The 13,903-nt window shown below is 40.0% G+C and overlaps 1 protein-coding gene across 1 annotated transcript in view; it reads right to left on the bottom strand.

Moving 5' to 3' along the window:
* LOC109912642 (structural maintenance of chromosomes protein 4) overlaps nt 1-13,903 on the bottom strand; it is a 72,659-nt gene that overhangs the window by 44,344 nt on the left and 14,412 nt on the right. The window contains 5 exon segments of the mRNA XM_048604112.1: nt 1,680-1,905; nt 2,017-2,178; nt 2,279-2,464; nt 6,830-7,063; nt 13,038-13,202. Coding sequence (XP_048460069.1) covers nt 1,680-1,905; nt 2,017-2,178; nt 2,279-2,464; nt 6,830-7,063; nt 13,038-13,202 — 973 coding nt within the window.

Below are 13,903 nucleotides of genomic sequence, written 5' to 3'. Positions count from 1 at the left end.
GTTTGCTTTATTGAACTGGGAAGATAAGTTAAAACACAGAGCAGTAGAGAAACAGCTACACTCATTTAAGGAGATATTTCATAATTCTCAGCAGAGATATATTCCAGCAACTTTTTAGCCATCTGCCTCAAATAACCCTTTTGATCTATGTTACGATCATTAGATTCCAAAGTGTTCAAAGATGCATTCGTTGTCTATCTCTCAAAAGGACAGGGAAGTAAATTTTAATTCTTTCATGAATCTGTTTTTCACTGTTGGAAAGATCGTTGCTGAATGATCCTTAAACATTCAACACATTCCTGAAAACAATCTTAGTCAATTCTGGGTTGAAAAGAGGAGATGCACAACTGGTAGGATTTAGGCAGAAAGATCTGGATAGCAAATGGGTAACTCTCCCACTTTTGTTATCAGGTCAAAACATAGTAGGAAAACAAAACAAAAAAACAACAAAAAAAAAAGAAAATCAAATTTGCCCAGAATCGAATTTGGGTGTTCAAACAAATTGAACAAAACGGTCACACCACAATGTAATGATGGCTTGAATAAAATATTGCATCCCATTTCTCCAGCATTCAAGTGACTACACAAAACAGACATTAGCTAGTAAATGCTGATTGGTCCAATGCTTGCTTTAGCACACACCATCCAGAGAAAAACCTGATTGCCCAGAATGAAGGTCATCTCCAAAAGGGACAATTTAGTTTACTGTTTAAAAAACTAGACCCTTCTTGGGTCTAGACCCGAAACGTCAGCGTTCCTGCTCGGCCTGCTGTGTTCATCCAGCTCTACACCTTGTTATCTCAGTACCTCTTGGCTGCTTGTTTGTTTCTGGCCTAGGACTTACATTGACCTCCATAAAATAGGTTATTATGCAGACAAGTCATACACCATGAATTTCCAACCCTTTTATCTGTGAAATTCCTTTAGCAACATACCACCTGGCTCTCTAAAACTAGGCTACCATTTGTCTTCCTAAATTTGCTTGATTTAGCTGAGCATTTATGCAGTTGTTTCCTGGGCTAGGAAAACATTTGCATCCTCTGAAAAATGGAGAAATTCAAGCTCTTCCTTTCCATATTAATCCAGCCCACATACGTTAGTATTTCCTTTGCCAAAATGGTGTACAAAATTATCCTAGCAATAATCCAACTCTGTGGGAGATCAAAATTGTTTTGTAACGACAAGTGGAGCATATAATACAAATTTATTCTGCCAAGATGCATTTGGGTTGAAGCTGTGCTTTCTCTAACAGGTCACAAACTCTGAACTACATAAATAAGTTAGCAGCCAGTGCAGTGTGGAAATATGCAAATTGTCTGAGTTTGTAAATTTTTGATTGCAGCATGGAAACTTAATTCACCAATAGCAAATGCCTGTAATTGTCTTTTTAAATATGTCTGTCTATCACTTGAAATGCAGATGGCAACCAACAGCACTAAGGTTTTGAAAGGAAATCAGTTACAATTATGTCAAAGAACTTTTTGACTTCTGAAAAGATGCACATTTTTCCAGGTAAAAATACCATAATTACCAGGTTCTTGCTTAAATTAACAGACCGCAAAACAAACAACTGAAATCAAGTTTAAGATGTAGATCTCAAAATGTAGACCAAATTCATCAGACAACAGACCCTTCAAATGGATTAGAGTAAATCATACATTTTCAAACACTTTCCATACCTGATTGCTCTATTATCTGTCCCTCAATGGTCACCACTCTCCAGCGCTTGTCCTTCTGGAATGCGACGCGTGTTGCCTGTTCTAGATCCTTAGCAACAAGTGTGTCACGAAGTGCAAAGTAAAATGCAGGACGAATAGCCGCATCCTTTATTTTGACCATATCAAAGAGACGGGGAACTTTTTCTGGAGTTTGGATCTTGCCCATGTTTCTCTCCCAAACTTTCATCTTGAGAGCATTTAAAAAAGAAGTCATCTGACTGCAACAATGGCAAAGTTCAAATAATTGTTAAAATAATCAAAATAAATTTATGACTGTAATTTACACCATTCAGCATACCTTATCTAAGCAAATAAAAGTTGCTACTCCAATATTTTGTTTCTTCAGAAATTTAACACATTCTTGAGCAGTATCAATTGTGTCCACAACAATGTTATCCAGGGCACCACAACTGGAGGAAATGGCAACATCATACTTTTCCTCAATAGCACCCAAATCACCCTAAAACAATACAAACATTTCACATTAAAATCATACAAGTCAATCCCCCAAAGAACAAGATTGGGTTCTTTTGCAAATACTGGAAACAAAATCTCCTTACTAGTCTTCCATAGATTCCAGGAATTTTACCAGTATTCTTCTGTTGCATGACTGCCTCCAAAACTCTACCCCGGCTGCGATTTACTGTAAGGGAACTCTTTGCTTCTTCAACTTTTTGTCGTAGTTCGTAAACATTATTTCTGATTTGAGCTTCAGACTGGATTATTTTTTCAAGTTCCTTTTCATCCTAGAAAGGATAGAAAGCACTTGCTTATTTTCAATTCAGAAAGGTACTATCCTCCAAGATTATATAGCAGTTATATAGCTATTACTTCAAAAGAAAATTCTTCTTTTCGCGCCAAGTACTTTGGAACTTTTCAGTTCACATACTGCAATGATAAAGCTGTCTAAAAAATACCCCTAGATTTATACTCACTACACTATTACAATTGAATACTAAAATATTTAAGTACATAAAAGTGTGCAGATGACACCAAAATTGGTGGTGCAGTGGACAGTGAAGCAGGTTATCTCAGAGTATAATGCAGCTGCGATCAGGCAGCCCAAGGAGTGGCAGATGGAGTTTAATTTAGATAAATGTGCGGTGCTGCATTTTGGCAATGCAAGGCAAATCAGGACAGGACTTACACACTTAATGGTAGCAACCCAAGGAAGTGTTGTCAAGCAAGGAGACCTTGGGATGCAGGTTCAGAGATCCTTGAAAGTGGAGTTACAGGTAGACAGCATAGTGAAGGTGGTGATTGGTATGCTTGCCTTTATTGGTCAGTGCATTGAGTATAGGAGTTAGGATGTCATGTTGCAGCTATACAGGACATTGGTTACGCCACTTTTGGAAGACTTCTTTCAAGTCTGGTCTCCCTGTTGTATGAAAGATGTTGTTCAACTTGAAAGGATGCAGAAAAAAGATTTACAAGGATGTTGCTGGGATTGGAGGTTTTGAGCTGCAGGTAGAGGCTGAATAGGCTGGGACTATTTTCTCTGGAGTGTTGGAGGCTGAAGTGTGATCTTCTAGAAGTTTATAAAATCATGAGGGGCATGGATAGAGTTATTAGTCAAGGTCCTTTCCCCAAGGTAGGGGAGTCCAAAACTAGAGGGCATAGGTTTAAGGAGAGAGGGGAAAGATTTAAAAGGGACCCAAGGGGGAACTTTTTCCACACAGAGGGTGATTTGTGCCAATAATGAGCTGCCAGAGGAAGTGGTGGAGGCAGGTACAATTGCAACATTTAAAAGGCATCTGGATGGGTACATGAGTGGGAAAGGTTTAAGAGGGATGTGGGTCAAATGCTGGCAAATGGGACTAGATTTAGGATCTCTGGTTGGCACAGACAAGTTGGACCGAAAGGTCTGTTTCAGCGCTGTACAAGTGTACCTCAATGAATCTATAAGAAGTTGCACATAGAACAGAGGGACCTAGGAGTGCAAGTACATTATTCTTTGAAGTTTCTACATATAGACAGGGTGGTTAAAAAGGCATTTGGCATGCTTTTTTCCTCATTGCTCAATCCTTTGATCACAAGAGTTGGGAAGTCATGTTCAGGTTGTACAGGGCATTGCTGAGGCCTCTTCTGGGATACGGGGTCCAGTTCTGTTCGCCCAGTTATAGGAAGGATATTATTAAGCTGGAGAGGGTTAAGAAGAGATTTATCAGGACGTTGTCAAGTATGGAATGCTTAAATTATAAGGAGAGGCTGGATAGGCTGGGACTTTTTTCACTCGAGCACAGGAGATTGAGAGGCAACCTGATGGAAGTTTACAAACTAATGGGGGGTGTACATAGAGTTAATGATGGTTGTCTTTTCCCTAAGATAGTGGATTTCAAAGATTAGGGAGTATATTTTTAAGGAGAGGGGAGTAAGATTTAAAAAAGACATGAGGCACAAATATTTTATACAGAGGGTGGTTCACGTGTGGTATGACTCAGAGTTAGGAATAAAATTCTTCATAAGCTAACACCTTACAAAGGCATCCTTAAAACATACAAAGAAGGAGGATTCCACTTAATTTTATGTTTGTCCTTACAGATTGTAGGACACCGGAACGCCACAAATATCTGTATTGATGCTCAAGAAAATACAAATAGAATATCTGCAGATGGAGTATGCGTAATTTAGGTTTCATCCATCAAAACACACAAGTGCTAAAAGCATTACCTTCCAACCATCTGGGGCCACAAAATTAAAGCAAACCAGTATTTTCAGTGTAACTAGGAAGACTTTGTTTGCCATTTGAGAATTATATTGCAATGATCCACAGGGGTGGGAATGCATGTGATTGGGGTTGGAAATCTGTTCTTCCAGTGAGTATAATGAAACAAAGTAACCAGTTTCCCTATTTTGTGCCCTCTTTAAACTTACAGCTGCAATCATTCCTATATTCACAAGTTGGGGTGTTTTCAGCAACTGGATTGTGCAATGAAATAAAAACAGGGTGTGCTAGAGAAATTCAGTAGGACTAGAAGCATCTGTGGAGACAGCACAAGAATGCAAGAAATAGGAGACAGCCATTTGGCCCCTCATGCTTGCCCCATTGAAAAAGATTGTGGCTGAGCTGCCCAGGTCTCAATGCTTTTGTGCCAGATCCTCATAACATTTATCTCCCAGACACTGCAAATTTTAGGCAAAAGTGGACATAATATCAACATTTTCTATTCCCCTGACTATACTATCCTTGATTACAAATACATTTCTCTTTTATCCCCCTTCCCAAATAGCTCCCTGTACCACAGTGCTATGGTCAGTTTGTTCATCCTCCCTACAGACCACCACATTCATCCACACAGGGAGCAAGAATCTCAAATCTGTTAGACAAACTCAACGGCTGAGGGTCCTTCAGCTATACCTCCTAGATTCGTCTATCTGCCTCGCTTCTCGTCACATCTTCCTGTCCGTGACCACTAACTGAATTTGAAGCAGTTAATTTAAGGAGTGATACTGTCCCCTGAAACACAGCATCCAGGTAACTCTCCTGTCCCTGATATATCACAGTGTTCGAAGTTCAGACTCTGAAACAGAGTTCCTAAATCAACCAACACTTACTACAGATGTGGTCATTACGAATCACAATGGAGTCCACCAGCTTCCACATCACGCAGTTACAACATGTCACCTGGCTTGGCACTTCTATTTTAATGACTTAGTTCTTTAATTTTTAAAAATTTCTTACTGTTCTTTTACTTGTAGCCTGTAAACATTTCCCCTATTTACCTTCAATCTGAAAGTAACCTATAATAGATAGTTAAATTAAATTAGCAGCTCTCACCAGTTAAATGAACTTACAGTTTATCTGTGATGTTACTCTTGTGCTGGGCCCCTGAACCTGGGCTTCAATTATCCTATTGAGATATCTTACAAATTATGAGCCAAAGACAAAGCAAGGAAAAAGCACCTGATCAGGGGCCCTCTTGTGGTCAGAGGATAGTGTCTCTGATCCAGGACTGAGACACCCGAGTTCAAGTCCCATCTGCTCAAGACGTGTGTAATAATATCTCTGAACAGGTTGATTTCTAAAAACCTATTTTACTAAAGTTAAAAAAAACACCACTTCCCTTCTGCAATGAAATCCCACATTGCCATATTTCCCGAACTATATACTCACTTGGCTTGTCTCTCATTCCTGACTTTATGAAGCTTATAATCCAGAGGAAATAAAAATCCTTTTCTTGAATCTTTAAATTTCCCTTCAATTTAAGCCACCCTCACCACACCGAATTAGTTCAAAGCCTCTACTATAACCGTAATTATACAATTCACTAGGACACCAGCCCTAGCATGGAAGAGTCTGCTTTAATGAATAGCTCTCTCTTGCCCAAGAGTCAGAATCCATGTCTCCAACACCAATTTTTTGAGCCAGACATTTACCTCACTGATCTTATTTACCCTGTTCCAATTTGCACATGCTTCAGGTAATAATCCTGAGATTGTTATCTTTGATTCAGTTTACTTCAGCCCGAACTGCTTGTAATCTCTCAGCAGAACCTTTTTCCTATTCTTGCTTGTGTCCCTGGTACCTATGTTGACTATGACAACTGAATCATTCCCTTCCAGGCCCCCCACTTAAATGGCACTCCATGCCACATCCTTTGGTCAGTTATTTATCCTCCCGGCATCCCATGCCTTCTTCCACTTCAGGAAGAACCACCTCTTACCTTTTGGAAAAGGACGCTGAATGTGGCTCCCACAAATGTAAAATTCTCGATCCCCACAACTGTCATTCTCAGAGTCACACCTGTCTGTCCCCGACCAGGGACAAATTTAATGTAAACAAAATTTATCAAAGGGGTGCGACTGTCTCTTGAAACAGTGTCCAGGTACCTTTCATCCTCGCTGATGCCTCCTAGTTTTCACAGAATAAACTCCATCTCTTCAAGTCTGAGTTAAAGTTTCTCAGCAGCCAACATTCCCCCCAGATGTGGGTCATCGAGGATCATGCTGGTCTCTCTCGGTGAGAAACAGAATTAAAAGTCGAGTCCAGTATGGCACTGCTTCAGAACACTGCATCTATGCAAACTTTAATCCATACCATTAATAACTCAATAGAAGATATTTAATTTGCCAATACTCGCAACCAAAATGCAAACAAACCTACTTCTCACCTTTTGCAGTTCTTGCTCACACTGTGGTATTTTGGTTTCCACATCTTTAATTGTTGCCTTTCTTTCTTTAAGTGTGTTAATATTGGTAGCCAGGGCTGCTTTAGCCTGGTTGAGTTGGTCCAAAGCAGATTTATGGTGACTTAGGTAGATATCTAGTTCTGACTGAGCCACATCCATCTTTGATCTACTCTCATTTACTGCTTTACTCAACTCCATGAGCTCCTCCTCTTTCATCTGGAAGATAATAGGGGAAAAAAAAAGAAACATGAATATGAATATATTAGGGCAAGCAACCTACACAAGTTAACTTTTTCAAGTTTGGTCAAAATTTAATTTCAACATAGATTTGTTTCTAATTGAAAGATGCCATCATTTAGCTGAACATGGTTTTTTCACACAGGTCTTGCACTTACAGGGCTCAACACCCAATTCCATGCCATTGCCAAACAGATTAGGAAAGAAAACTTCAACAATACATTGTTACTAGTTGACATCACAGAGAGAAATTTATTACTGTTTGCTGAATTCACTATTCGACCCCTAGTACTGTAGGGAGGCTTTAACTAGAGTGGCTGAAGAACAAGAGCGAGGGAAATGAAGGTAGAAATGAAAGGTAGAAGAACAAAGCAAAAGTGGAAGGCGGAGGAAGCAAGAACCAGCAATAACAAAAAAAAAGGACCGTAGTACAGCAGAGATAGTAGGAATCGCTGATGCTGGAGAATCTGAGATAACAAGGTGTAGAGCTGGACGAACACAGCAGGCCAAGCAGCAGAGGAGCAGGAAGGCTGACGTTTCGGGCCTAGACCCTTCTTCAGAAATGGGGGAGGGGAAGGGGATTCTGAAATAGGGAGAGAGGGGGAGGCGGATGGAAGATGGATAAGTAGTACAGCAAGCGTTTTATTACCCGGCACTTATGGGACCAGCAGTATGCCAATTGATCAAATATTCTGGATAATCAAAAGGTCCATGTAATCAATGTAAAAATATACACTAAGTAATAGAAACATAATGCAGGGGGTAATACACATCACTGTTATCCTTTATAACATAAATCATTTAAATGATAATGCAACCTTACCTCATAAAACTTACCAGCAGGGAGCCTTCTCACTCAGACGGCCAAATGACTACTCGGGACACTGGGTTATTTGTGGTACTTGAGGAGAAATTGACTCAAAATTGAATCAACTGTTGATATTTTGTGCATATTTGCATTGCCATAAATACATTTTAAAAACTATAATAATTGGACAGGCTAATGCCATAAACTTTGCACTGACTGAGGTATATACTTTTTGCCGGTTTATCAAGAGTGCCAGGCCGTAAGGCGCCGGTTAAAACAAAGTTTTCTATTAAAAAAAAAAGGGCAACATTCAAATGACAAAAAGACTGACGGTACTATAGTTGAATTCACGAAGCATTTGCAATGAAGGTGGGCCAAATAACAGCACAAACAGTTGTAAGCGAGTAGGATATGATTGGAATTACGAAGACATGGCTATGGAGTGACCAAGACTGGGAACTGAACTTCCAAAGTTTTCAATTTTTAAGATGGTAAGACAAAAAGGAAAAGGAGGTGGGGTGTTGTTATTTGTAAAAGACGACTTCAGTGCGAAAGTAAGGTAGGATACTATCACAGAAAATCTTGATGCAGAATTAAGAAGCTACGGAAATATGCGTCCAAGCAGCAACCCGGGCAGAAAACATTAATGGGAGATGTCTACAGGCCTCCAAATGGTAGTGCTAAGGAAAGCAGGCCACGAGAGATTTATGCAGCAAGGCCCTTATAATGATCATTTGTGATATTAATCTACATACAGACTTGGCAAAGCACCATTTTTATTTTTCAGACCAGCACGTTTCAGAATCAAGAAAACAGACTAGCTTAGATTTGGTTTTATGCAATGAGTAGGGGTTAAATTAACAATCTTGCTCCGAGGGGTTCTTTGGGGAAAAAAGCCTATAACATAACAGAATTATACAGTGAATGGCAGAACCCTTAGGAGCATTGATATGTGGAGGGATCAGGGTGTGTAGGCCTACACACCACTGAAGGTGGTAGCGCAGTAAAAAAAAAAAAAGGCCTGTGGCATGCTTGCCTTCATTGTAAGGGGCATGGAGTATAAAGGATAGGCAAGTTATGCTGCAGCTTTATGCATAGAAACATAGAAAATTAGGTGCAGGAATAGACCATTCAGCCCTTCAAGCCTGCACCATTCAATATGATTATGGCTGATCATGCAACCTCAGTATCCCATTCCTGCTTTCTTTCCACACCCTTTGATCCTTTTAGCTGCAAGGACCACAGCTAGCTCCCTCTTGAATATATCTAACGCACCGGTCCCAGCTTCCCGTGAGAGAGAATTCCACAGGTTCACAAATTTGAATGAAGAAATTCTTCCTTATCAGTCCTAAGTGGTTTACTCCTTATTCTTAGACTGTGACCCCTAGTTCTAGACTTCCCAACATCAGGAACATTCTTCCCACATCTAGCCTGTCCATTTCCATCAGGATTTTGAATGTTTCTATGAGATCACCCCTCACGCTTCTAAATTATAGCAAGAACTTTAGTTAGGCCACACTTGAAATATTATGTACAGTTCTGGTCACTACACAACCAGAAGGATGTGGATGCTTTGGGGAGGATACAGAAAAGACTTACCAGGATGTTGCCGAGTACGAGGGGACTTTAGCTATGATGAAAGGTTGGATAGACTGGGTTTGTTTTCACTGAAATGCAGGAGGTTCTGGGGTGACCTGATAGAAACTTAAAAGATTGTGAATGGCATAGATAGAGTGGAAGGTTATGACGCTCCCCCCCACCCACACACCCCAAGATGGAGGGGTCGATTACTAGGGGACACATGTTCAAGATGACAGGGTTTTTTTTTGTTGGGGGTTGGGGGGTGGGAAGAGAACATTAAAAAGAGATGTGCGAGGCAAGTTTTTCACACAAAAGGACGGTGAGTGCCCGAAATGTGCTGCCAGAGGTGGTAGTGGAAGCACACAATAGCAACATTCAAGAAACACCTGGACGAATACATGAATATGAAGGGTTAGAGGAATATGGATCCTGTAAGTGAAGGCAGTTTCAGTATTCAAGGGCAAAATGTGTCGGCGCAGGCTTGGAGGGCCTGTTCCCGTGCTGTCTTATATTGTTCTTTGTTCTAAATGGGATAGCAAGTAAATAGTTCAATCTGAAATGAGTGAACTAAATCTAAACAAGAGAAACAACGCAGGGATGAAGGGTGAACTGGTCTTGACAAACTGGATAACTTCATTAAACGACATGACACTGAATAGGCAATAGTTAATATGTAAGGAATGAATCCATACTTTGCCACAGTTATACATTCCATTCGGGCAAAAGAATAAACAGGAAAAATGGCCCAACAACGGCTAACAAAATAAATTAAAGGATAATACTAGATCCAAAAATGAATCGTAGTTTCTAGAAAAAATAAAGCCTGAGGACACAGGAGGAGTTTAAAATTCAAAGGAGCAAAAGGTTGATTAAAAGGGTAAGAATGGAGTACAAAAGTAAATGTGCAAAAAACGTATAAATAGACTGTAAAGCTTCTACAAGTATCTAAAATGAACAAGATTAACATAGATAAATGCAGGCTGCTTTGTGACTGTAATGGAAGAACTAATAATTGAAAACAGACAGAGCAATTAAACCAGCACCTTAGTTCTGCCTTCATAGGCAATGACACAAATATTTCCCCAAAATGCTAAGGAAGCAAGGATCTATTGGGAAGACGGATCTAAGGGACGTTAGTACTAGGGAAAAAGAAAAAAGTGGATAAATAAGTAGAGCTAAAAGCTGCTAAACCACCAAGACATGATAATCTATATCCTAAGGCATGAAAAGGAGGTGCCATGGAAAGAGTGGATGCATTGGTTATCATTTTCCAAAATTCTATAGTATCTGGAACAGTACTGGCAAATTCAAGCATGGCAAACACAACCCCACTATTTAAAAAAAAGAGGGAGGGAGAAACAGGGAATTACTCCAGTCTCCCAGCCTGCCTCGATCCACTACAATTTGCCTACCAATGTAACAGGCCTACAGCAGACACCATTTCCCTAGCCCTGCACACATTTCTGGAACATCTGGACAACAAAGACACCTACATCAGACTCCTGCTCATCAACAACAGCTCTGCCTTCAACACCATTATCCCTTCCAGACTGATCTCAAAACTGGATCAGTCAGCTTTCTGACCGACAGACCACAATCAGTGAAGATAGACAACTGCGCCTCCTCCACAATAACACTCAACACTGGAGCCCACCAAGGATGCAATATCAGTCCCCTACTGTACTGCCTGTACACCCACGACTGTGTTGCCAAATTCTGAACAAACGTCATCTACAAGCTTGCTGACGACACCATCGTGGTAGGACAGAGATCAAACAATGAGTCCGAATACAGGAATGAGATAGAGGGCTTGGTGACATGGTGCAATGATAACAACCTCTCTCTCAATGTCGGCAAAACTAAGAACCAATTATCGATTTCAGAAAGAAAGGAGGAGAACACACCCCCATCTACATCAACAGAGTAGCGACTGAGAGGGATGACAGTGTCAAGTTCCTAGGAGTGATGATACGGACAACCTGTCCTGGACTTACCCTATACACTTACCCTGTAGATGCAATAGTCAAGAAAACACAACAACGCCTCTTCTTCCTCAGGCGACTCAGGAAATTTGGCATGTCCATAAGAAACCTCACTAACTTTTACAGATGCGCCACAGGAAGCATACTGTTCGGGTGTGTAACAGCCTGGTACTGCAACTGCTCTGCCTAGGACAGTAAGAAACTACAGAAGGTTGCGTGCACAGCCGAGACAATCACGGAAGCCAACCTCCTATCTATGGACTCCATTTACACGTCTTGTTGGTGGCCTTTCCACAGCAACATCAAAGACCCATACTACCCTAGTAATGCTCTCCTACAACCTCTTCCATCAAGCAGATACAGAAGCTTGAGCACATGCACCAACAGGTTCAAGAACAGCTTCTATTCTGCCATTATTAGACTGATGAATGGACTCTAACTTCAAATAATGCTGATCTTGCATAACAGGTGTCTTGTAATGCCTTTGTTCAAGTTTTTTTCACCCTATGATCTGTATGTCCTTCTTACGGTGATCTGCCTGTACTGCTTGCAAACAAAGATTTTCACTGTACTTGGGCATACGTGACAATAAATCATATCAAATCAAATTACAGACTAGCTTGCCTTATATCTATAGCAGGGAAATTGCCGGACTTCCAGAGGATTTGATAACCGGACATTTGAAGGTATCAATGGAATTACACAAAGTCAACAAGGATTTACAAAATTTATAAAAGATAAATAAAGTTTGACAGAACTACTGGAGTCTTTTTTAAAGACGCAACCAGTAGAACAAATGAAGGAAAGCTAACAGATGTAGTGTATTTGGACTTTTAGAAGCAACTGAGAAAGTCCTACATAACGTGCAAAACCAAAGCAGTTGCTGAAAGTAAGCATGCAGATGCAGCAAGCAGTTAGGAAGGCAAATGGCATGTTGGCCTCCACTGCCAGAGGGGTTGACTACAGAAGCATACAAATTTTACCGCAGCACTCTAGGGTCTTTGTGAAACTGCAATCAGAGTATTGCGTGTAGTTTTGATTGGTTGACACAAGAAATGATATATTTGCCACAGAAGGACTGCAGCAAAGGCGAATTTCTGGGATGGCAATTTTGTCATATGAGGAAAGAGTGAGGTGACTGGGTCCGTATTTATAGAAGGTTAAAAGAATGAAAGGGGATCTCATTGAAAAAGGATGAGCAGGGATTGGATTAGATGCAGATTTGATGTTCCCCATGGTCAGGGGGTGCAAATCAAGGGGGTCACAGTCTTAGGACAAAGTAGGTCATTTTGGACTGAGATGAAGAAATATTACTTCACTCGAAAGATAGTAAACATGTGGAATTCTTTACTGCATTAGGTCGCAGAGGCCCAGTCACTTAATATACTTAAATAAATAGAGGCTAAAAGGTGTCAAAAAGGATATTAGGAAAGCTCAGAAGTATGGCACCAAGATGGAGGATCAACCATAATCATATTGAATGGTGGAACTAACCTATTTTCTATCTATCTAAACTTTAAGTCTTATATTTTGTTTACATATAACCATCCTCTACTGCGAACTAGCTAAAATTATACCCAACCTCTTTGTCTTCTTGCAATCCCTTAGTCTCCTGTTTGAGACTGTCCATTACTTTTCTCAGCTTCTCTTCTTCCTTTACTTTATTCTGTTCGAGCTCTTCTCTTCTAGCTGTTGCATCTCTGATGGTATTTTCACTATCACCTGGTATATTCTTCAACTCTTCCAGCTACAAAGAAAATTAACAACAGAAACAAACGATATCAAAAGCATGCACAATATATTTAGCACCATAGCAGTGATTATGAATTGAAATCCTTCACTTTAAAGGATCCATAAAGTACAAAAAGTTGGAATATATACAAAATTATGAGTGATAATTTAGGCAATCACAAGGTCAAGTCTAAAACATAATTGCATTTGACAGATATTAACTGTGGAAATTTCCCTGTTTTTTGAGAGATTATGTTTGAGTCAAAAATAGTGTGGAAAGGTACAATGTCGCTCCAGCGGGTGTAACAGAAGAGTAATTTACATGCATTTCAATCATTATTCATGTTTAGCAGACCATCTGCCCCATTTAGTTTTTTTGAAGGATGGGGGAGCTTTATGCTTATAAACTGATGCTATTGAACAGAAAAAAGGCCATACAACCCAACAAGTCCAGACTGGTGTTTCAAGCCTCCTGTTATTCTTCCTCTTTAACACGACTAGGATAACTATTTCCTTCTCCCTTGTACCCTGAATTCTGTAAATTCACCTCAGCCAGTCTCTACAGCAGAGTTTCATATTTTATCTGTTTTATCAAAATACTGTTCCTCAATTATTGGTGAGGGAGGATTGGCATGGTGCTGAATGAATGGATATATACATTAAAATGGTATTTTACAATAAGATTGAGGAATTTTCCCATGAGCGACTCACTGGTAC

Source organism: Rhincodon typus, chromosome 13 (genome assembly GCF_021869965.1).
Source record: "Rhincodon typus isolate 14 chromosome 13, sRhiTyp1.1, whole genome shotgun sequence".
Taxonomy (NCBI): Eukaryota; Metazoa; Chordata; class Chondrichthyes; order Orectolobiformes; family Rhincodontidae; genus Rhincodon; species Rhincodon typus.
The sequence above is the reverse complement of the archived record's forward strand: the minus strand, read 5'-3'. Positions and strand labels throughout refer to the sequence as shown.